Source organism: Emys orbicularis, chromosome 5 (assembly GCF_028017835.1).
Source record: "Emys orbicularis isolate rEmyOrb1 chromosome 5, rEmyOrb1.hap1, whole genome shotgun sequence".
In the NCBI taxonomy this organism is placed as follows: Eukaryota; Metazoa; Chordata; order Testudines; family Emydidae; genus Emys; species Emys orbicularis.
The window spans coordinates 142,638,217-142,663,800 of NC_088687.1; the positions used below are offsets into that span (position 1 = coordinate 142,638,217).

The 25,584-nt window shown below is 48.3% G+C and overlaps 1 protein-coding gene across 1 annotated transcript in view; it reads right to left on the reverse strand.

The window, feature by feature from the left end:
• Positions 1-25,584, reverse strand: part of DYSF (dysferlin) — a 266,283-nt gene that overhangs the window by 99,564 nt on the left and 141,135 nt on the right. Inside the window, exons 31-35 of the mRNA XM_065404742.1 lie at positions 24,568-24,645; positions 7,718-7,899; positions 6,033-6,173; positions 4,332-4,366; positions 177-201 (exon numbers count right to left, since the gene is read on the reverse strand). Coding sequence (XP_065260814.1) covers positions 177-201; positions 4,332-4,366; positions 6,033-6,173; positions 7,718-7,899; positions 24,568-24,645 — 461 coding nt within the window. The remainder of the gene's footprint in view (positions 1-176; positions 202-4,331; positions 4,367-6,032; positions 6,174-7,717; positions 7,900-24,567; positions 24,646-25,584) is intronic.

Here is a 25,584-nt window from a genome sequence, read left to right on the forward strand (position 1 = left end):
CACAAAATCCACGTACCTATCCTTCCTCTGGTGCCTAACAGAAGTAAAACGCTAATGCTATTCATTGGGCTCACCCATCAAAACGATCACTTGCCCGCGCTGGGCAGAATTGCTATAAAATCATAACTAAATATACAGGGAAGAGACAAACAGCTTTGCAGACACGGTAAGCTCACCTCATCCAGACTGGCGGACAGCTCGCTCTGGAGGAGGAAGAGAGAAAGGACATTAAAATAGCATTATGCACGCTCTGCACCGCAGGAAACATCCTGCAGTCGTTTGGAAATAAGCCCCTTTATGAAAGTAATGCTGATGCTATGGCTCAGGGCAATACAGGCAACGATGCATCTGAGAGCCAGTCGCTCGTACGGCAAGCTGCCTAGCGTAATGCATGTGTAACAGGATGGCTTGGTTTTAAGGGCTGGAGGGCCTGGGCCAGCCAACTCTGATTACAAAGGAGCCACACCTGGGTCGGATCGGGGCTTCTGGCTGCCTGGGAGAGGAAGTCAAGGGTAGCGCTCCAGCCAGAAAAGGCTGGGACTGGCTGCTTTGGGTGGAGCGGATCCAGACAGACCTAGGGCTGTGTGTGTGGCAGAAGCACCAGCACTGACTGTGACCCTTCGTGTTAGGGTTAGGGACTTTGATTTGCACGCTGAGGATTGCGTGAACCATTTCTGTTATTAAACCAGCCCAAGGTGGGGGTGCTCTGAGCCAGAAGAGAGACTGTGGAGTTCCTACAGAGTACACAAAGGGAGGCTAACAGGGGCAGGGTGGCTCTCTCGCCCCTAGCTCAGTCCCTCTCTCCCTTTAGGTAGGGAGTCCCCAGGCCCCAGCGCTTGGCAAGCTGCCCTGTTGCACAGGGCCAATGCAGCTGTGGGATTCCTAGAGGGGGCAGGAGGCCATGGACGGGTCTCAGAGCTGAAGAGAGAGGTGACCCCATACATGTAGAGCACGGCTATCATTCGCTGATATTTCATCTGCTCATAATAGAGCTGATCAAAACCAATGTCATTTGAATCTTTGTCCAGTGAAAACTTGCCTTTTTTCACAACTCAAAACTTTTGTGAAAAGTTTTCATTTCCCTGAACTAGTTCATTTTCTCCTCAAAAATGAAAATCTCCGCATTTCAAAAATGTAACTTTTTTCTATTTGTCCCTTTCTCCCACTTTTCCCCTTATTTCTTTTCACCTCTGAGCGCTATAAAATGAATATCTAGGGTTTGAGGGTTTTCTGTAGGGCTGTCAATCACAGTTAATTCACGCAATTAACTCAAAAAAATTAATCGCAATTAATCGCACTGTTAAACAATAGAATAACAATTGAAATTTTTTTCATATTTTTGGATGTTTTTCTACATTTTCAAATATATTGATTTCTATTACAACACAGAATACAAAGTGTGCAGTGCTCACTTTAGATTATTTTTATTACAAATATTTGCACTGTAAAAATGATAAAGAAAATAAATAGTATTTTTCAATTCACCTCATACAAGCACTGTAGTGCAATCTCTATCGTGAAAGTGTAACTTACAAATGTAGAATTTTTTTGTTACATAACTGCACTCAAAAACAAAACAATGTAAAACTTTAGAGCCTAGAAGTCCACTCAGTCCTACTTCTTGTTCAGCCAATCGCTCAGACAAGCAAGTTTGTTTACATTTATGGGAGATAATGTTGCCCGCTTCTTATTTACAATGTCACCTGAAAGTGAGAACAGGCATTCGCATGGCACTTTTGTAGCCGGCATTGCAAGGTATTTACATGCCAGATATGCTAAACATTCGTATGCCCCTTCATGATTCAGCCACCAGTCTGGAGGACATGCTTCCATGATGATGATGTTCGTTAAAAAACCGTGTGTTACTTAAATTTGTGACTGAATGTCTTGGGGGAGAATTGTATATCCCCTGCTCTGTCATAGCAGACTCAGATGATGACCCAGCACATGTGGTTCATTTTAAGAACACTTTCACTGCAGATTTGACAAAATGCAAAGAAGGTACTAATGTGAGATTTCTAAAAATAGCTACAGCACTTGATCCAAGGTTTAAGAATCTGAAGTGCTGTCCAAAATCTGAGAGGGACGGGGTGTGGCGCATGCTTTCAGAAGTCTTCAAAGAGCAACACTCTGATGCGGAAACTACAGAACCCGAACAACCAAAAAAGAACATCAACCTTCTGCTGCTGGCATCTGACTCAGATAATGAAAATGAAAATGAACATGTCGGTCTGCACTGCTTTGGATTGTTATTGAGCAGAACCCGTCGTCAGCATGGACGCATGTCCCCTGGAATGGTGGTTGAAGCATGAAGGGACATATGAATCCTTAGCGCATCTGGCATATAAATATCTTGCAACGCCGGCTACAACAGTGCCATGAGAACACCTGTTCTCACTTTCAGGTGAGATTGTAAACAGGAAGCGGGCAGCATTATCTCCTGCAAATGTGAAAAAACTGGTTTGTCTGAGCGATTGCTGAACAAGAAGTAGGACTGAGTGGATTAAAGTTTTACGTTGTTTTATTTTTGAGTGCAGTTATTTTTTTGTACATAATTCTACATTTGTAAGTTGCACTTTCATGGCAAAGAGATTGCACGACAGTACTTGTATTAGGTGAATTGAACAATACTATTTCTTTTGTTTCTTTTTTACAGTGCAAATATTTGTAATAAAAATAAATACAAAGTGAGCACTGTACACTTTGTATTCTGTGTTGTAATTGAAATCAATATATTTGAAAATGTAGAAAACATCCAAAAATATTTAAATAAATGGTATTCTATTATTGTTTTACAGCATGATCATGCAATTAATCATGATTAATTTTTTTAATCATGGAATTAATCGCAATTCGTTTCTTTAATCACTTGACAGCCCTAATTTTTTGCTTTTTTATTTATTTGTTTCTCTTTTCTTTTTCCACTCTGTAACTTTTTCAAAACTTCCTCAACTTTAGAAAAGTTACAAAATAGCCAAAGGAAATGCTGTCATTCTGCTACTCCTCCACCTTTCCAAAGTTGGAGAAGTTTTGAAGCTTTACAGGTGGCAGCGTTAGTTTCATTTTTTCCTTTTGCTGCTCTTTTACTTTTTCTTTACAAAAAGTGGAGAAGTTTTTAACAATTTTAGAGTAGCAAAATGAGAAGTTTGGGGGGGTGGAACTAACAGTTTAGGGGGAAAATAAAATCCTGGACATCATGTATTTAATTGCACTTAGTGGCAAGAAGGAAAAGGATAGGAAGGAGATAAATGAAGATTTAAAATTTTGAAAATTTACCAAGAAAGTCAAAAAAATGACAAATTGCTCTGTTTTGAACCTCATGAAATGGAACCAACTTTGAAATTTCAAGTTTTTCCAAAAGCATTTTTTCATTTTCTGGCCAGCTCTCCCGTGTAGCATCGGGGGCATGAGACACATTACTCCTGCATCTGTTTTTGGGGTGCAACCTGGCTGTCCATGCTCAGACTAAGAAAACATTGTATGTAGCTTCACCAGGCCTCCTCAATCCCAAGCCCCCTCTAGCCAACTTGTTCCCTGCCAACCAGCTGCTTCCACACCCCAGCCAGCACTGTCCCTCCGGGATGGGGAACCCCACTTGCTTCCCCTTCCTCTCCATCCCACAGGTAGCATCACAGGGGCCTCCCCTCCAGCACAGCTGCCATGGAGGGGAAGAGAGAAGCCAGGTCAAGCGTACCCTGGCCCTGAGAGCGGGAAGGGAGCGGGGAGATCAGGAAAGGCTGTGCGTGGAGCAGAAAGGAGAGGCTGCAGTGGGGAAGGGATCAGGTAGGAGGATGGAGGGAGAAGGGGCAGGTGTAGCAGGAGTGTATAAGGGCACAGAAGGTGGTGGGTGGGTGAAGATGCCAGTGGGGGCAGGAGCAGTGGGTGGTAGGTAGGGTAGATGGAACCTGCCAGGCCAAGGAGGGAGTGAAAGGCGGCTGTGCTGATGGGGACGCCACAACCCTTTGATCTGGGGGCAGTGTCGTGGCGCCGTTAACATGGCGTGTTGAGATGAAAGGGTTAAACCCAGCCATTGCTAGAACCTGTGGGGTCCGGGCTACAGAGACAGGCAGCCGGCAGACAGAGAGCGGCGACCTCTCTCTGGCGTCTGTCAGAGACATACACTACCGCTCTGGGGATGGGCCACAGGGCTCCAAGCCCCAGGGGCTGAGCTCCATGGTAGAGGGAACGTCAGCAGTGAAATCAAACTGAGCAGGAGCCTGACTCAGGCAAAGCTCCCAGACGTTAATGGGAGTTTGCAGGAGCTGGGGCTTGGGGATCTGGCCCGTTGAGGGCGTGTTTCAGGCCCTCAGAGTTGTCACTGTGATTTGAGCGTTACCTCGAAGCCAGGGAGATGGTGAACAGCCGGCTGTGGAGAGCAAAACACAAACAGTCAGTGGATGATCCCTGCATCAAGTCACCAGAGAGCCCCTGCTCTGTTATCTGCGAGAACGTTCACACCCTCACAGCCAGGCCCTGCTCCCAGCAAAGCCAACTGACTTCCCAGGCTTCTGGGGACCTATGGTAAGGCCACGTTCCTGGGCGGGTCATTGTCTGTGGGGACTGAACCTGGGACGGCTAGATCAGAGTGCACGAGTCTCTACTGGCTGAGCGACAAAAGCTGGCTCTGTTAAGATCAAGCCTTTATCGGCTCATATGCACCTATGTGGTCTGGCCACTGTGTCAACATGGGCTGCGCCGTCACAGATACCTGCCTTATCTCTGGAGACGTTAACACGCGGCAAGGCCAACGAGAGTGTCAGATTCAGTATCCTCCATCGGCCCCACACAACCATCCCCCCCTTCCTCTACTGGCAGCCACTCACCCACGCTGTTCTTTCCGGCCAGAAATGTTACCTTGGCGCTTGCCAAGGTCAATAGCTCTCACTGGCCAGCTGGCTCGGGGTGCCCACGCACTGGGCAGCCTGTCTCGTTCCCCAAGGTGTTTTTCCCTACCGCACAGCTCCTCCTTGCTTCTTCCACTGTCTGCCACGCATGAGCCTACCCTATGTGGAGGATGCCCTGTACCCACCCACAGCCCCAAGCTACGTCCCTTAGCCCACCGCTGGTAATGAGGACATCACAAGTGCAGACCCCGGCTCTGAATTCCCGCATCCCCCGCTTAGATCCTGGAGCAGGGAGGGAGAGAGAAGCAGCAGGGAGGAGGGAACTCAATGAGCGACCTTAACGTTTCCTGGGGAAGCAGCCACTTCCCTCGCCTTCCATCCCACCCACTCTCCCTGGCACCGGGACAATCCTAGGGAGCAGCCAAACCTGGGTGAGTGGAACAGCACATGGAGGTGAAGACGGTGAGGGGGCGGCCTGTGCGTGGTGGGGGGTAAGATAAGCACGTACGGGGCCAAAGAAGAGTCTCTCCCAACTGGTTTGGGGCCAAAGACCGGTCGCTTTCCCATCAGCTTGTTAAAGGGCAGACACTCGACTCGGTCGCTTGCTGCTCAGCCTGCTCTTCCCATCTATACATACAAACCTCCGGAAGCTCATTCCGGGCTCCCAGGGTAAGCCCTGCAACTGTGGGGAGGATCCACTGCGTTCTCCAGGCAGCACAACGGAGCCGAATCCCAGCTCAGCCCTAACTCTAGAGCCGCGAGCAACGCCTCCATAAGCTGGATTCTTCAGGCGTCAGAGAGACTGAGGTAGGGGCAACCAATGCTCTGGTTTCGCAAAAGCCGAATGAAGGAACCGCTGGCCTCAAACGGCAGGAAGTGGCTCCCTTTAGGTGGCTGCTGGGCTAGACAGCAGCAGCCCCGCCTAAACGTGGCAGCCAAGACTGTGGAAAGGAACCCCTGAGATGACCCACGTCCTTGGAATATCCTGCATCTGTTAAAGCTGCTTGCAAGCAATTGGAGAGCTATTTTAGCCAGCAGACTGGCCTGTATGGATTGGCCCAAATTGGTTCCCAGCACCTGCGCGCTAGAAGCTTGACCCTGCTGAGCACCCATAGATTCCAATGAGATCTGGTCTCATAATTCCAGGGGAAGTCGGACCCAGCCGGGGCAGTCCTTTCCACGCCTCACCTTTTCTCTCTGAATCAGTTCGAAAGCGGCGAGCAGCTCTCCTGCCTTTCTGTTCCCCCTAGCGACAGGATGCCAGGACAGTCTCGGGGAGCGCTCCAAGCTGGGTTTGCAAATGCAGCGGCCCATGAACTCGTCCGCGCCCTGAAAGCAACACATTGGCTGTCATGGCGGTCACGGAGGCCTCGCACATAGTCCAACTTCTTGGCTTAGGCGGCTACCCCCCACCTGTCTCACTTGCTACGGCTAGCCCCTTTCATTCCAACATCAGGAGTCGGGGGGAAACAATCATGAGATTGGGTGAAAAAATCATGAGATTTTTTAAAATCATAAATCTGGGGGCTTTTAAATATGCCTTCTGGCTTTGGAGCCTTTAGAGGGCATGTTTTTAAGCTTCTCTCTGTAACCATCATGGCTAGAAACGTACATTTTTTTAAACCAAAGGTGAAATTCTCCCAGAAGCACCTGACTCCAGGAGCTGGCACTTTGAGTAAAATATCACCCACTATCAGCAATGTGCAATAAAATCACAAGAGTTGGCCACACTGTTAAACTGTCTGCAGGGACTCCCAAGCTAGAAAGTCCATGACCATGGGAACGTGCATGACATTTAGGCTTTGAATAGGGGTTTCTGTTTTCTCCAATATTATTTTTGGGGGGAGTGGAAGGGGAGGGGGTTTCAGGAAGTAAGCAGCGGCAGTGCTGGGCAGTTTTTATGATCTGTATTACAGTAGCACCTAGAGGCCTTAATCAGGAGCAGGGGACCCCCATTGCGCTCAGGGCTGTACAAACATAATACTAAAGACAATCCCTGCCCCTAAAGAGCTTCAGCCCAGATCCTGAATGGTATTACAATGGAAGTTGGGAGCCTAAATCTCTTTGAGCATCTGGGCCTTCCAGCCTTAATAGCGCGAAGATGTGAGTGGGGTATAGAACACAAAGCAGGGAGAGAAGGGTCACAACAGTTGGAACACAAGGTAGCAATTAGTAGTAATATTTAGGCCATGCCAAGAGGCTCTAGCTGAAATCAGGGCCCCCACTGTGCAAAGTGCTGTGCAAACACCTAGTGAGAGACAGTCCCTGCCCCCAAAGAGCTTCGGATCTAAACAAAAATAATAAGGGTGGGAGGAATTCAATTACCACCATCCCTGCTTTGCACCAGGGGCACCAGGGCAAAGAACACGACGTGCCCAAGGTCACCAGGAATTGGGCCCACATCTCCTGATCCCCAGTGCAGCGCTCTAACCACAGACCAGATCCCCCTCCCGCAAAGAGAGTTGCCGAGAGATGAGGAGGAGTCTGCCCTAGCAAAGTACGTCATTGCCCATGAACCGTTACAGAGAGCGCGAGTCTCTCTGGCTGACACACAAGCGGCTGTAGAGGGACAGAATAACCCATCACTCAGGCCTAGTCAAACACACACATCTGGGCCCTACTTCCCCATATGGCCCCGGGCTCCATCATGACGGAGGGACAGCCAGGCCAAATTTGAGAGAGTGGCGTTGTGACCCAGTGCATATGGGTCACAGCACCACTCAGGCGTGGCCCAGCCCCCCCTCCATTATGACGGGGGTGGTCAGGCCAAATCAGGACCCCACCCAAAATCTGGGCCCAAGGCACACGTCTAGTTTGCCTACGCCTTAATCCAGCCCTGTGGATGGGTGCGCACGATGCATGACAACGCTTACATAGGTGTCGTGGTCGTAAATCTCCACAACGATGTTGGGGGGGACGTCAGCAACATTCTGGGGATCCCCAAAGATCTCGATCTCGTAGAAGATGAGAGTCTGGTCCCAGAGGGGATTCAAGGTGTTCTTCACCACCACCGTCTTCTGGCTTTGGTGGAGGAAGGAGACGATGGCGTACGGATCTGCAGCGAAGGGAGGTGGGGAGTTAGGGAAATCACAGGCGTGTAGAGACAGGGCTATGTCTGTCCATACTGGAAACGGGAACAGGAGGAAAGGACAATACGAGGTTCAAGGTGCAGCAAAATCAGTGATGAGCCACTGAGTATTACAGTCTTCTAGAAAGTCCTAGGCTGCTCCCATCTCTCCTGGCTCCACAATGGCCAAAATGCTGCTGGCCAAAGATCTAGTGTATATATTGTAGCATTAGCACCTCTCATCCAAGCGTCTGAAAGTACTTTACAGGCACTGAGAACTAACCTGAGGCAGCACAGCACAGCCCAGCAGGTAGGGCACCTGACTGGGCATGAGGAGACCTGGGCTCTACCCAGCTCTGCTGTTCACATGAACCTGGGCAAGTCACCACTCCATGCCTCAGTTTCCCCATCTGTAATGATGGTCACCTTCTTTAGTAAGGTGTTCTGAGATCTATGGACGAAAAGTGCTAGGGGATGCTATTATCTAGCTCCAATGGCTTAAAGGCTCTAACAGTGGCTGCCTATGCTAGGAAGTGCGGCTTCAGCTCCCATCGGGGTAAGAAGGTTATTAGCAGCTGGTCTGCCAGCAGAGACGTGCGGTTTGTGCCCGAGGCCCTGGGTTGGCAGAAGTAAAAACGATGCCTGTGTTATGTGGAAGCTCAGATGACCCTAAGGTTCCCTTCTGGCCTTAAAATTGACAAGTCATTAATGCTGGCTATGAAGATAGAGGTAGGTCTACGTTTCTCATCCAGTACACCAAGGCTTATAACCCTTTAACAAAGTGGTGAGTCAGACTGCAGCAGCCCTGTGGGGAAGCAGAACAGTCACTAGCTCCCACGTGGGTATGGAGGGGAACCCCTGTCCCACTGAGATTGGGTAAATTGGCATAGGCTAAGATGGCGGCAGTTCTGCCTTCAGAGCTGGGTGGCTGGCCAGCAGCAGCCACTCTCTGGCCGCCCACGTCTGAAGGCAGCGCCACCGCCAGCAGCAGCGCAGAAGTAAGGCTGGCATGGCATGGTTACTTAGCTCTGGAAGGATCTGCACTGATGCCGCAAATGCTATGTCTGGTACCAAGAGTGGTGGTGTGGGGGTTGTCACAGCCTGAAATATTTTCAAAAGGAAGCCCAGCAAAAAAAAGTTTGAGAACCCCAGGCTAAGCATCTAGACTGACTTGCTTCTTGGAAAGGGCCCCAAAAAGGGGCAGAAGGTACCATGGCTGAGCATGCAGGCGACAGACGGCCTCACCCCTTTGCCTAGTGCAGTGCATTGTTGAGATCAGGTGTGAAGACAAGTCCCACTGTGACCTGCACCCTTAGCCTGCTGGACTGGGAGAAGGAGGTAAGAAGTGCCTAGCGGGCCAGACAGCAAGCAAGGCAATTAACACTTGAAACATGTTATTTGACACCACTATAGCACCATCCCTCCCAAGCAGCTTCACCAAGTCCATATTCCAAACTTTCCCCCGAAATGCAGCCAGCTCTAGAGAAACGCCTCCCAATCATCCACAGTGCCATGGGAATACAACAGGGAAGAGTATTTTGGCCAAGGGATTCTCAACCTCCATGAGAAGCAGAGCAGGACGAGTGCCTTTGAAGGTCTCACCTGTAAGAACTTAGAGCAAACGTTATTATTCATTATCTGGTAGCACCAAGAGATCCCAGCCAGGGGCCAGGGCCCCATTGTGCTTGACCACGCAGACAACAAAGAAGACAGCCCCCACCCCAAAAAGCTCATGATCTAACTTGCTTGCAAATCAATGTATCTACCTCAAAAGGACTGAGTAAGCACCCCAGTGAATCCAACCCAGAGAGCGACAGCTTTCTAAGCCCACGGCTTCACCCACTCACCCACCAGAAAGCGGGGGGCGGATTAAGCAGCGCTGTGTGTTCCGCACTCTCTCCCACACGCTCCTAGAGTATTCCCCCCCTTTGTTGAATTCCCAACTGATGCAGCTGTGTTTAATGAGCTGAGCTGTTTGGGATGCCACGGGCTACACTACAGCATGGGCAGAACCTTTTCCACTTGTGCACTTTTTTCCAGGACAAGGAAGGCAGCAGAATCCATTACAATAAACAAAAAACCATGTGTTTGGGCCTGGGTTTAAAAAAGCGGGGGGGGGGAGGGACACAGAGGGGGGAATTGTCTTTATAAAGCCCTTTTGTTTGGACCCTTGTGTGTGCGGCAGGGTTTATTTTTGTAACGGTGTAAAGCGCCCTTAATGAACTATGCTTTGTTAAAGCAAGCGAGATCTTAAGTCCGCATTGTAACATTTTGTTGCTCATGTTGTCTTTGGCTGCGTTTTTCCGAAGGAAGGGACTCCCTCTCTCCCCAGTCAATCCGGAGACACGAAATCACCCCTCTCAAAGCTGGTCTGAGTTTTATTTTAAACAACAAACTCATTGTGGAGGCAGAGAGGAGAAAGGATTTGGGTGGACTCAGACACTATTTGATTGTTCACTCTTTCCCACCTCTCCCCCCTGTTTCAAAATAAAGGGTGAAATAACACCGAAGATCCCCACCCTTCCCCCTACCAGAGTCCAATGAGTCAGAAAGCTGCCAAAGGAATAGAAGGAATATGTTGGTGGCTCAGTGGGGGGCGACCGCAGCCTTCTGGCTTCTAAAGCTGCAAGAGAACCCCGTTTTGTGTCTTAATACAAAGGCAGTGAGTGTCTCTTGTCTAATGGTGAGCACTGGGGACTGGGTGTCAAGACTCCTGGATTCTATTTCTAACTCTACTGTTGTACAAATACGTAGGAAGAGACAGTCCCTGCCCTGAAGAACTTACAAGCTAAATAGGCAAGACAAAGAAAGGATTTTTACCACTACTGTACAGGATAGCTGCAGCACAGAGAAATTAATATCACACAGAGAAATTAACAGCAAATCAGAAAAATTGAGCACAAGTCTTCTGACTACTAGCCCAGTATCTTAACCTCAAAACCATCAGACTCCAGTTCGGTGCAGCTAATTGCCATGAGGGCGACAGGGTCCAAAGCCAGTGATTCAGTGGTCACCATTAAAAAGTCAATATTTACTATCGGTTACTGCACAGTGTCTGTGAAATACTGCAAGTTATTGCCTACTCTAAATATAGGGGTAAGCAGTGGTATCTCAAATCTAACTGCCTTTGCCTCTGTAACATCTCTGTGTGATAAGCACAGCTCAGAGGATGCTGCCACCCTAAACTACATTACAAAAAAACCTTAGATCACTGTAGTTGCAAAGGCAAGCACGCAAAAGTTAAGACATGCCAGGATTAAGCTGCCTGTGCACTGGGAGGGAGAAGGATATTGAGAGCACAGGACAGTCTCTCGACTCTGAGCTCCCATGCCCAACATCACAGCGACGCTGCTACTCTGCACTGGTGCATGCTCAGTCAGATGGAATCTTCAGAGAATTCAGCTGCCAAACTCTAGCAAGTCTCTACTGAGCATGTGCAAACGGAGACTTATAACTCAGCCATATTTGGGTGTATAATCACGGAGATGGCTGATGGCACATCCCTGACACCATGACGACCCCCTGGCAAATCTCAAGTCCTTGCCCCAAAACATGGAAGCATCTCAATGAAATGGTCATTAAAAACAAACAAACTGCAACATGCCTCTCTTTCCCTAACCTTGTTCTGGGGGGGAAAAAACATTTTTGCAGAAACTTACAAAAAAAATCAGCCTGAGGCAGACGTCCAGCATGGAAAATTTCAGCCAAAACAGTTAAGATTTGGCAAATTTATAAGCAACTGAAAAAAGGGCCTTGTAATGGGAAGTGTTGGGCAACCTTAATGATAGTCAGTGCTACCAGCTCCGCTGAGAATACAGACAAGTGTTTATTATCACATAAAATGCTCCATATTTCTCGGGATATAAAACACCACTCGTCTGGCTTCTAGTTGGGATGAAATCTTTCACAGTAGGCACGTTTTAATACAATTAAAAAGACAGGATACAGATGCTCTTAATCCCATGAAAATCTGGTTTGAGTCCCAGCTCCTTTAAGAAAAACACCCCATACCTTTCAATTCCCCCACCCCCTTGCCGAAGTTTCCAGGGTGGACGGACTGCTCTGATTTAGTGTTTGGTAGTGAAAATAAATACTAAAGATTTTATAGATGTGCCAGTGTCAGGTATTTTCTTTTCCAACTGGCTTTTCACTCAATTCTTTCATTCACAATAAACACGATGCGAGCCGGGCCTCCCCCTTCAGAAAGTTTCTTTGGTTCACAAGCCCTGGACCTTAAACTCCCTGTTTCTTTGTGGGAAGGAAGAGGATGGTTGGAGGGAAGGGAGCAGAGGAGGGATTCAGGGGTTAAGCGGGGAATGGAAAAAGTGATGTTCTTCCTTCATCCCACTTCAATCTAAGCTTATTTTGTACAGTCGCTGGTGTTTTGTTAACATTAACGTTACCAGGCCAGACTTCCAGAAGGAATTCCCTTTCAAATCTCCCTCAACTCTATTAAACAAACAAAAAGAAAGAAAGAAAAAGGAAGATGGATGGAGGAGGAGAAAGCCAAGGTGCCAATATCCCTGCCTGTTATGAAAGATGGGGCCTAGCGTGGATTGGCCTGGAGTCTCCAGGAATCAAAGATTAATCTTTAATTAAAGATTGTGTCATGTGATGAAATCTCCAGGAATATGTCCAACCAGAACTGGCAACCCTAGGCTTAGCACAGCTCTCCCATGATACATTAACAGAAAGGGCATGGCACCTCTCTGGAGAGATCATCGGCAGGTCTCGGGTTGGTGTCAGCAGCTTCTTGTTTGCACCGAGAACGCTGTGTTAAACCCCTTTTGAACGAACGCCCCCCATGAGGGGCAGGCTGCCTGCATGTGCTCTAGGGTCTCTGACAGGATTAGATGTGCTCTGTTAGCATCCTGCGCCTCCTTCTCTCCTCCTCATTCTTCTCATGCAGCCATAATGGAGCCGGAGTCATTTCCGACCCACAGTGGGTTGCGGGCGAGGAGAATCAGAGCCCTGCTCTAGGCACAGGGTCAAAATTCTGCTCCTGTTTCCACCACTGTAAATCCAGCCAGTCCAATTAATGCAGGTGTCACAGGGCAGGCTCGCTCCCACTCTGGGGTCCCTTAGAGTCTTGGGCGCTTCTTGCTAGTCAACACCTCTGGGCATTTTGTTTTATTGATGTTACCACCACCAAATCCTCAGCACAATCCTTGTGCAGCGTGTCTAACTACAGTGTCCTTCGACCCTCAGCCCTCCCTCCGGGGAGTAGGAGAGCTCTTCGCCTCTGCTAGCACTTCCTTGCACATCCTTCCTGTGCTTTTAACTAGCCTCCCCAGCTCCTTAGCTCATCAACCCCCAGGGACTCAGTCTGCTTAGGCAATGAAGTACTCTCCACACCTCCATGAAGCCTTTCCTTGTGGACCTAACTATTGCTGAAGTGGTCAGCGTGCTGGGTCAGCTACTGGCTCTCAGCACTCTGTCCCACCGGGGTAAATAAAATGAGAAATTGGCAAATTGCTGAGTGCAACTCGCTGCTGAGAGGCTGATACAAAGGGCCGGGCTGTGATCTCTGTTACCTTGGTGGTAACTCCACTGACGCTAATTGAATTTCTCTGGATTTGCACTGGCCAGCATCTCTGAGAACAGCGTCCGGTCCCTGGGGCACCCCGGAGAGGTTCCTGCTACCAGACAGCTGGCTGGTTCACTCAGCAGCTACTCCAGCTGCAGGCATCATGACAGCCTCCTTGGCAGGATGATGCCGAGAGACGCTTACATATGGGAATCTTGCTCTCTCTGTGCCACTCCACTGTTAAAATAAATCAATGGAGATATCCTATCTCCTAGAACTGGAAGGGACCTTGAAAGGTCATCGAGTACAGCCCCCTGCCTTCACTAGCAGGACCAAGTACTGATTTTGCCCCAGATCCCTAAGTGGCCCCCCTCAAGGATTGAACTCACAACCCTGGGTTTAGCAGGCCAATGCTCAAACCACTGAGCTATCCCTCCCCCCCCTGCACATGTTGCTTTTGGTGTGGTGATAACCAGGGGCTGCGTGCGTCCAGCTCAGCTGTTCTCCTAACTCTTCCTCTGCCTGGCTTTACCTCTCCTCCCCTCCCACTGTTCTTGGCCTCGGTGACAGCTTGTGGCAGTGAGTTCCACCGTCTAATTATACCCTGTGAGAGGTCAGTATCATTTCTCCTGTCTTACAGACGGCGTGTGCTGAGCCACAGAGAGGGTAAGTGACTTACTGGAGGTTACGCAGTAAGCAAGTGGCACCACTGGACTCAGACCTCTGGGGAAAAGTCCAAAGAACCAAGTTCTCTGCTTCTGCCAGGATCATCTGAGATGGGAGTTTGTGGTCTGTTCAAAAGAGCGCCGAGACCCATGAAACTCCTCTCAGACCATCCAATGGGAGAGACTTGGGCTCGCCACAGACATTGGCCAGATCCACATGAAAGACCGAAAGGCTCCAACCTCCATATCACTGCATCCCTGCCAGCCCTCCCAGACAAATAAGCCCCCAGTGGGCATTCCACATTCAGCTTCTGAAGCTAGCTCCAAGCCCTGAGCATGCTGGAGGAATGCACATGCCATCACTGCACATGCCAGGCTCTCGCCTTCCTCTGCAGAAAGACACTGAAAATGGGAGAAGGTGCGTGTCCGTGGCCGCACAATGAAGGGATCCATGCACAGTCTCTCCATTAATCTCAGTGCTGTGTTCACTCTGAAGCTGAATAACAGTCACCTAAATGCCCACAGTGTTAACCGTTATCGATCAGTTTAAGGAAGGTGCAGGCAATGGGCTCCTTCAGTCAAATGCCCTGCTGTTTTGTCACAGCTGTGGCTCTCAGCCACATGGGCTCAGACAGAGAAGGACCCTGAAGATTTCCCCTGTAACTCGCCCAGTCTGACTTTCCACTCCCATAAAGGCTGAGGCGCTACTCTTCTTCAATATTTGATTATTGCTGCATATAGGACATCCCAGCTGAGAGTCCCAAAATATGTGGCAAGCATCACATGGGAATCACCAGACTGGATCAGCCCCGAGGTCCATCTGCTCCAGTATCCCATCTCTTACAGAGGCCAGCAGCAGATGCTGCAGAGGAAGGTGTGATTAAACTCACTGTAGCAGATGTAAGATCATCTGTCCCCCATGAAGGCCTCATCTTGATCCCTAATAGACAGAGATCAGCTTAAACCCTGAAGCAGCAGGATTTCAAAAAAACTGGCATCAACTGTTATACTCTGGATGGTCTTGTTATCCATATAAATGTCCAGTCTCTTGTGGAGTCTTGCTACATGGCATCCAGTAGCAGTGAGTTCCACCATCTAATTGTGCCTCACCAGAACCCAGGGTGGGTCAGGATCATTATTCCCATTTTACAGATGGGTGAGCTAAGTAACAAAGGAGGGAAGTGACTTGCCCAAGGTCACATAGCAGATAAATAGCAGAGCTGGGGAGAGAACCCAGGCATCCTGACCTCCAGTCCCTACTTCATAGAATCATAGAATAGAATCACAGAATCATAGACTATCAGGGTTGGAAGGGACCTCAGGAGGTCATGCTGTCCAACCCCCTGCTCAAAGCAGGACCAATCCCCAGCTAAATCATCCCAGCCAGGGCTTTGTCAAGCCTGACCTTAAAAACCTCTGAGGAAGGGGATTCCACCACCTCCCTAGAGAACCCATTCCAGTGCTTCACCACCCTCCTAGTGAAAAAGTTTTTCCTAATATACAATCTAAACCACCCCCAATGCAACTTGAGACCATTACTTCTTGTTCTGTCATCTGGTACCACTGAGAACAGTCTAGATCCATCCTCTTTGGAACCCCCTTTCAGGTAGTTGAAAGCAGCTATCAAATCCCCCCTCATTCTTCTCTTCTGCAGACTAAACAATCCCAGTTCCCTCAGCCTCTCCTCATAAGTCATGTGCTCCAGACCCCTAATCATTTTTTTTTTGCCCTCTGCTGGACTCTTTCTAATTTTTCCACATCTTTCTTGAAGTGTGGGGCCCAAAACTGGACACAGTACTCCAGATGAGGCCTCACCAATGTCGAATAGAGGGGAATGATCACGTCCCTCGATCTGCTGGCAATGCCCCTACTTATACAGCCCAAAATGCCGTTAGCCTTCTTGGAAACAAGGGAACACTGTTGACTTATATCCAGCTTCTCGTCCACTGTAACCCCTAAGTCCTTTTCTGCAGAACTGCTGCCTAGCCATTCGGTCCCTAGTCTGTAGCAGTGCATGGGATTCTTCCGTCCTAAGTGCAGGACTCTGCACTTGTCCTTGTTGAACCTCACCAGATTTCTTTTGGCCCAATCCTCTAATTTGTCTAGGTCCCTCTGTATCCTATCCCTACCCTCCAGCGTATCTACCACTCCTCCCAGTTTAGTGTCATCTGCAAACTTGCTGAGAGTGCAGTCCACACCATCCTCCAGATCATTAATGAAGATATTGAACAAAACCGGCCCCAGCACCGACCCTTGGGGCACTCTGCTTGATACCGGCTGCCAGCTAGACATGGAGCCATTGATCACTACCCGTTGAGCCCGACGATCTAGCCAGCTTTCTATCCACCTTATAGTCCGTTCATCCAGCCCATACTTCTTTAACTTGCCAGCAAGAATACTGTGGGAGACCATATCCAAAGCTTTGCTAAAGTCAAGAAATAACACATCCACTGCTTTCCCCTCATCCCCAGGGCCAGTTATCTCCTCATAGAAGGCAATTAGGTTAGTCAGGCATGACTTGCCCTTGGTGAATCCATGTTGACTGTTCCTGATCACTTTCCTCTCCTCTAAGTGCTTCAGAATTGATTCCTTGAGGACCTGCTCCATGATTTTTCCAGGGACTGAGGCGAGGCTGACTGGCCTGTAGTTCCCCGGATCCTCCTTCTTCCCTTTTTTAAAGATGGGCACTACATTAGCCTTTTTCCAGTCATCCAGGACCTCCCCCGATTGCCATGAGTTTTCAAATATAATGGCCAACGGCTCTGCAATCACATCCGCCAACTCCTTTAGCACCCTCGGATGCAGTGCATCCGGCCCCATGGACTTGTGCTCGTCCGGCTTTTCTAAATAGTCCTGAACCACTTCTTTCTCCACAGCGGGCTGGTCACCTCCTCCCCATTCTGTGCTGCCCAGTGCAGTAGTCTGGGAGCTGACCTTGTTCATGAAGACATGGGCAAAAAAAACATTGAGTACATTAGCTTTTTCCACATCCTCGGTCACTAGGTTGCCTCCCTCATTCAGTAAGGGGCCCACACTTTCCTTGACTTTCTTCTTGTTGCTAACATACCTGAAGAAACCCTTCTTGTTACTCTTAACATCTCTTGCTAGCTGCAACTCCAAGTGTGATTTGGCCTTCCTGATTTCACTCCTGCATGCCTGAGCAATATTTTTATACTCCTCCCTGGTCATTTGTCCAATCTTCCACTTCTTGTAAGCTTCTTTTTTGTGTTTAAGATCAGCAAGGATTTCACTGTTAAGCCAATCTGGTCACCAGCCATATTTACTATTCTTTCTACACATCGGGATGGTTTGTTCCTGCAACCTCAATAAGGATTCTTTAAAATATGGCCAGCTCTCCTGGACTCCTTTCCCCGTCATGTTATTCTCCCATGGGATCCTGCCCATCAGTTCCCCGAGAGAGTCAAAGTCTGCTTTTCTGAAGTCCGGGGTCCATATTCTGCTGCTCTCCTTTCTTCCTTGTGTCAGGATCCTGAACTCCACCATCTCATGGTCACTGCCTCCCAGGTTCCCATCCACTTTTGATTCCCCTACTAATTCTTCCCTGTTTGTGAGCAGCAGGTCAAGAAGAGCTCTGCCCCTAGTTGGTTCCTCCAGCACTTGCTCCAGGAAATTGTCCCCTACACTTTTCAAAAACTTCCTGGATTGTCTGTGCACTGCTATATTGCTCTCCCAGTGGATATTGGGGTGATTGAAGTCCCCCATGAGAACCAGGGCCTCTGATCTAGTAACTTCTGTTAGTTGCAGGAAGAAAGCCTCATCCACCTCATCCCCCTGGTCTGGTGGGCTATAGCAGACTCCCACCATGACATCACCCTTGTTGCTCACACTTCTAAACTTAATCCAGAGACTCTCAGGTTTTTCTGCAGTTTCATACCAGAGCTCTGAGCAGTCATACTGCTCTCTTACATACAATGCAACTCCCCCACCTTTTCTGCCCTGCCTGTCCTTCCTGAACAGTTCATATCCATCCATGACAGTACTCCAGTCATGTGAGTTATCCCACCAAGTCTCTGTTATTCCAATCGCATCATAGTTCCTTGACAGTGCCAGGACTTCCAGTTCGCCCTGCTTGTTTCCCAGGCTTCTTGCATTTGTGTGTAGGTACTTAAAATAACTCGCTGATTGTCCTGCTTTCTCGGTATGAGGCAGGAGTCCTCCCCTCTTGCGCTCTTCTGCTCGTGCTTCCTCCCGGTATTTCATTTCCCCACTTACCTCAGGGCTTTGGTCTCCTTTCCCCGGTGAACCTAGTTTAAAGCCCTCCTCACTAGGTTAGCCAGCCTGCTTGCGAAGATGCTCTTCCCTCTCTTCGTTAGGTGGAGCCCGTCTCTGCCTAGCACTCCTCCTTCTTGGAACACCATCCCATGGTCAGAGAATCCAAAGCCTTCTCTCCAACACCACCTGCGTAGCCATTCGTTGACTTCCACAATTCGACGGTCTCTACCCGGGCCTTTTCCTTCCACAGGGAGTATGGACAAGAACACGACTTGCGCCTCAAACTCCATTATCCTTCTTCCCAGCTTCTAACCTACTTCCAACCATTAGACAACACTCCCCCCGCCTACAACTAGGACTGGAACACAGGAATTGTGATTCTCATACCCTCCGCTCTAACCATTAGCTTGTACTCTTCAAGGTAGGCAGAACCTATGGTGTGGTGATAGAGTTCCTGGTTGCAATGGAGAGTTTAATAAACATAGAAGTTTCTTGGTCAGGGAGTTCTCTAGCTGCTGCTTAAAGCATGGCTCTCTGTGACTTTAGCAAATCTTTTGATACGGTCTCCCACAGTATCCTTAACAGCAACTTAAAGAAGTATGGGATGGATGAATGGACTGTAAGGTGGATAGAAAGCTGGCTAGATCGTCGGGCTCAATGGGTAGTGATCAACGGCTCCATGTCTAGCTGGCAGCCGGTATCAAGCGGAGTGCCCCAAGGGTTGGTGCTGGGGCCGGTTTTGTTCAATATCTTCATTAATGATCTGGAGGATGGTGTGGATTGCACCCTCAGCAAGTTTGCAGATGACACTAAACTGGGAGGAGTGATAGATATGCTGGAGGGTAGGGATAGGATACAGAGGGACTTAGACAAATTAGAGGATTGGGCCAAAATAAATCTGGTGAGGTTCAGCAAGGACAAGTGCAGAGTCCTGCACTTAGGACGGAAGAATCCATGCACTGCTACAGGCTGGGGACCAAACGGCTAGGCAGCAGTTCTGCAGAAAAGGACCTAGGGGTCACAGTGGACGAGAAGCTGGATATGAGTCAACAGTGTGCCCTTGTTGCCAGGAAGGCTAACGGCATTTTGGGCTGTATAAGTAGGGGCATTGCCAGCAGATCAAGGGATGTGATCATTCCCCTCTATTCGACATTGGTGAGGCCTCATCTGGAGTACTGTGTCCAGTTTTGGGCCCCACACTACGAGGAGGAGGTGGAAAAATTGGAAAGAGTCCAGTGGAGGGCAACAAACATGATTAGGAGGCTGGAGCACATGACTTATGAGGAGAGGCTGAGGGAACTGGGATTGTTTAGTCTGCAGAAGAGAAGAATGTGGGGGGATTTGATAGCTGCTTTCAACTACCTGAAAGGGGGTTTCAAAGAGGATGAATCTAGACTGTTCTCAGTGGTACCAGATGACAGAACAAGGAGTAATGGTCTCAAGTTGCAGTGGGGGAGGTTTAGGTTGGATATTACGAACAACTTTTTCACTAGGAAGATAGTGAAGTACTGGAATGGGTTACCTAGGGAGGTGGTGGAATCTCCTTCCTTAGAGCTTTTTAAGGTCAGGCTTGCTGGGATGATTTAGTTGGGGGATTGGTCCTGCTTTCAGCAGGGGGTTGGACAGCATGACCTCCTGAGGTCCCTTCCAACCCTGATATTCTATGAGTCTAAAGGAAAGAAAAGAAGCCCCCAGGTGGTGAGTGAGTGGGGAAAGTGGAAAGCCAGGGAGGAGGCCTGCGAAAGCTGCAGCAGGAAGGAGGCAGAGCCTTGTCTCAGCGCAGCAAATGGAACCTATAGCGCAAATGGTGCCGCTAGAGACATTTGATTTTGCTGGATGTTTTGATCCTTGCTGGATCCGTAGATCTGAGCGATTCCAGGTGGCTTCTGGTTTAACAGAGAAAGCACAAGGATACCAGGTAAATGCCCTCAAATTTGCCACAGGTGATGCTTCTGCTGCTGTCCTATGTGTCTTACTTCTCACTGGTGAAGAGAAGAAAGAATACTCCAAAGTGAAAGGCTTTTGATGCCCATTTCTTAGGCAGAGAGAATATTACATCCGAAAGGGCCAAATTTATAGGAGGTGCCAGGAGGAAGGGGAAACAGCTGAGATTTTTATTCCTGCAGTTCATAGTCTTGCTGAACACTGCAAATAAGGAATGTGAAAAGAAGAACTACTAAGAGACAGGATAGTTGTTGGTATAAGACAGGTTTCAGAGTAGCAGCCGTGTTAGTCTGTATCCACAAAAAGAACACGAGTACTTGTGTTCTTTTTGTTGGTATAAGAGACACCAGTTTATCTGTACAGCTTCAGTTAGACCCAGATCTCACAGTAGCAAAAGCTATAGCAAAAGTGAGACTGCAAGAAACCATAAGGAACAGCAGTGTGACTCACAAGCTAGCAGCCTGGGGGGCATGGGGGAAGGGATTGCATCAGACAATATTGACACAGGAAAGAGAAAAGACCCAAATGTGAAAGGTGCAGTCAGACCAAATTTACGACCTAAGCCCTGGTCTACACTGGTGGGGGGGCAGGTGGGGGGGGAATCGATCTAAGTTACGCAACTCAGCTACGTGAATAACATAGCTGAAGTCGACGTACTTAGATCGACTTACTGTGGTGTCTTCACCGCAGTGAGTCGACTGCTGCCGCTCCCCCGTCGACTCCGCCTGCGCCTCTCGTGGCGTTGGAGTACAGGAGTCGATGGGAGAGTGCTCGGGGGTCAATTTATCGTGTCTAGACTAGACGCAATAAATCAACCCCCACTGGATCGATCCGGCGGGTAGTGTAGACATACCCTAAGAACAGTGCACAAGTAGAGAGTGGGAGACCAAAGAACCTTAGTAGGAGGGAAGCTTGGAAAAGCTGTGGACGGTGTGGCAAGACACTAAGCCATAGCTGGCAACAATGGCCAGCAAAACAGATGGAATGTGGGAGAGGCCACAAAATGGGACAAAATGCAGGTTATCAAGAGTAGTGGGAACAATTTAAGAGGGAACTGCTATTATCAGATGATGAATCCCTACTGCTGAGACTATATCCTCAATAGAACAGGCAACACCTTGGTGCACAAGCATGAGTCTAAATGGTTGAAACCTTAAATTCAAAACTGATACTTGGGCAGCAGTCACTGAAATTCCAAAAAAAGATTATAACTGATCCTGGGATGAAGATCTGCAAAGACCAAATAAGATTCTACGTGGGGCGAGGAACACTACACTAGATGGTTGAAGCCAATTCCTTGAGAAACTGGAGAAAGGATGGAAAGTTCTTCAACACATAATATATATAATACAAGGACTGACAACTCCCCTACAGCCAAATTCAGGGAAGGCATTACTCACCTAACCCAAACCCAAAGATGTTTCTGCTGTAAAGAGATTCCCGGGCATCACAAATCATTATGGGAACCTCTTACCAAGAGTAGCTCATTTAACAAAACCCTTAAAGGGATCTCCTGAATGGTCACAATATGTAGATCTGGGGGAGCACAAAACAAAATGCATTTCATAAAATGAAAGAACTATTGACAACTCCACCTGTTTTGGCACAATATTTGGTCAAGTATCCAACAACAGTAGCGGTGGGCACATCTTCGTATGGTTTAGGAGCAGTGCTCACACAGCCAGGAGGAGATCAGAGACCGGTTGCATTCATACCAAGAAGTGTCACAGAAACCGAGCAGCGGTGGAAAAGGAACTCTAGGAGTCACTCGGGCCTGTGAACGGCTCAGTGCGTATCTGTTTGGCTTGAATTTTAATATAGAAACAGACCACAAATGCTTAGTTGCATTATTGGATTCGAAATCACTGGATGACCTTCCACCTAGGATTCAAAGATTTTGACTACGGCCGATTCGATTTTCTTTCACCACTGAACACAGATCAGGGAGAGCATTCAGGGAGGCAGACATTCTACTGAGAGCCCCAGAGGAGCAGGTACCAATGGAAGAGGAAAAGGCTTTAAAGAAAGTTGACTAAGCCTAAACTGACCTTTTTCTGGCAGCAATTCCAGCATCTGCCAGCCGACTTCAGCAAATCAGAGATGAACAACTAAAGGACGAGATCTGCCAGAAACTGACTCACCTCTGCCAAAGAGAGTGGGGTTGAAGGAGTCAACTGCGAACAGACCTGCTACCATCACATGACCAATGGCCGGCTTCTGCGGGGATGATGCATTCTTATCCCCACGGTATTTCAGAAAGAGATGCTCTCCAAATCCATGAGAGACAGCAAGGTATAAACAAGTGCAGGGCAAGAGCCCAAGAATCTATGTGGTGGCCCAGTCTGAGTAGGCAAATTCAGACCTTAGTAGAGGGCTGCAAGGGCAAGATAGGTAACAAGTGGGGGAAACAATCACCAGGACCGATACTCTCCACAGAACTACTGACAGACCTTGGCAGCAACTAGCCAGAGAGTTGTTTTTCTGTAAAGGGCACACCTACTTTATTGTAGTTGATTACTTCTCCAGACATATTGACTTGGCTTTACTTAAACAGACCTCATTGGCACAGGTCATCCAGAAACTAAAGTCAATGTTTGCAAGACATGGAGTTTCTGAAGTCCTTATATCTGATAACGGGCTTCAGTTTACCTCTGAAACATTCCTAGCATTTGCAGAGAACTTGGATTTTGAACATCACACTAGTAGCCCATATTACCCCCAGAGCAATGGGGAGGTGGAGAGAGCAGGGCAGACTTTAAAAGGATGTCTGCAAAAATCAGTGGACCTGTATAAAGCACTCCTGGTATATCGGCCAACACCACTTGCATCTGGACTATCTCCAGCAGAACTTCTAATGGGAAGCTGAGCAAGGGTGTCTTCACCTGTGGCACCAATACAGCTTAGCCCTAAGTGGCCCGATCTGAAGGAATTTTGAAAACTGGGGGTGGAAATAAAAATGTGTCAATCACAAAACTTCAGTGTTCCACACAGAACAAAAGCGCTACTTGAACTGAGAACAGGACACAAAGTTTGGCTGAAAAGCTCTCAGACATTTGGAGCTGTTTAGAACTTGGCAGACGCTCCCAGTTCCTACCTAGTGGAGACTCCAAAAGGACTTCAGATTCCTCTTCAGTATTTCCCAACACAACAAAGAAGGGATCTGGGACCTACGCTGTCAGGAAGTGAGCCCCGTCCACAGGGAACTCTAAGCACAATCTTAATACAAGTGAGTAAATGGTCTGGAAGACTGATCAGACCCCTGCAAAGACTTGATCTTTAGAATTCTGCTCTGGACTATGTAAATGCCATTGATAAGGGGACATGGTAGTGTAAATAGTTTTAAGGAATCTGACATTTATTTTGGACTCTTGTGTGCATATACTTTGGTTTATAATTTAAGTTTCAATCGTTTATTATAAAGCCCGGGAGGTGTGAAGTGGTTACAGAGTTCCTGGTCTTGTACAGTTACCGGAGAGGATCAGGATGTGTTAAAGCGGGGAGCTTAAACATAGGAACTTCCTGATTAGGGAGTTCTCGCGTTGCTGCTTCCATGGCTCTTTGTGTTTATGTCCTCACATTACAGAACCATACTAGATCACAGGATGTGGGACACCTAAGAGAGGAGCACCCAAATCAGAGCCTCATTTAGACTGGGGAGGATCAAGCATAAACCCATGTCTGCGCAGAAATGCTCATTATCTGCCCTGTATCCTTTCATTTCCTCCATGCACATCAGGGGAGCCTGACACTTATTACTGGTCAGTGCAGAGAGGGCTATCACCAGCTCTCAGTCTTATTTGCGTTCACATGTAGACTCCTATCCACACTGGTGCAGGCATACACACAGGGACTGGCAGAATCAAGGTAGCGCACTGCTTTAAACATCCCTGTCTTCGTTTCTTTTTAAAGCCACCGAGCTCTCTGCTCTCCAGCTGTGCCACAGGCTTTCGACATCAGCCTGCATCTGTGAGCGGGGACCATTAGCAAAGCAAACGCCACATGACTCAGGAGTGACCCGGGTCGACTGTGGTTTCTGGCTGCTTTCTCACAGAAGAGTTCTTGAAAGTCTGACTCCTTCTCTGATGGGAATCAGGCTACTCACTCCTGTTTCCTTGGGAAAACCTCCTGCATCTGTCTTCTGTTGCACAGCAGCACAAACCCCCTTTTATTTCAATCTGTACCAACAATTACCCATAGAGCACTGAAGTTTGCCTTATGGATCCCTGGTCTAAGCTACCATTCTAACTTGGAATTAAATTGTGTGCCCATATGAGCATCTGTGCTTACCCGAAAAACTGTCCTTGTCCATGGCGATCAGATCCCGAGCTTGGTATATGTAGCAACGCAGGTGGTATCTGCTTCCATCTTTATTGAGAAACAGGGGGAGAAAAAAGCATTCAGTTCTGCACTGCTGAAGTGCTGGAAAAATCTATGATAATTACACAAGGGACTTGAATGTTTTCTTGGACCCCGAGTGTCAGGTCTCGGGCCTAAGGAAGCCAATCAAGAGTAGTGCCATTCACAGCAATGGAGTTACTCCAGATTTACACCGGAGGAGAATCTGGCCTGCCTATTGTATATTATCTGGTGCATGGGCTAGTCTAGCCTTTGAGTTGTGAAAACCATATTTTTGGTCGCACTACAATCGCATGGGAAATGCACCAGGTCCCTGCACTGTCCCGATGGACCACACACTGACGCTCATTGGGGCAAATCTTGTCTCCAATACTCAGCCTTATGAGCTGAGCTCTGTACCTGCAGGGAGCAGAAGGTGGTGTTCCATAGAGGAATCCTCTCCCCTAAGGCCCCAGAGCTGGTTGCACATCGCACACATCCTGCGAGTCGGTGCATCCACCTAGCTGTGGATGCAATGACATAAGTCTCACCCCCATCCCCATTCCCTTTGCTGTTCCCAGCTTTTTCACCAAACAAAAACATCCTTCCAGGCACAGGACCCCTGTGTGGCAATGTATGCTGACAGAAGAAGTTTTTCTGCCAGCAGAATACCCCCACTACACTGAAAGACATTATCTGAGCTGACAGAAACACTCTTCTGTTGACATAATTGCATCTACAGTGGGGGTGTTGAGGTTCCCTGGCATCTATGTCACCAGAGTGTGAGTGGTTTTTTTAACACCCCTGACTGACATAGCTGTGCCAACATAACTTTGTAGTGTAGACCTGGCCCTGGGCACCTTTTAAAAATGTGGATCCTGGTCTTATTAACCCTTATATAAACAAATCTACATTCAATCCCAACCTCTTCTTTTTGGTCTGCTTCCTCTGGTGCCTCACCTCATCCTG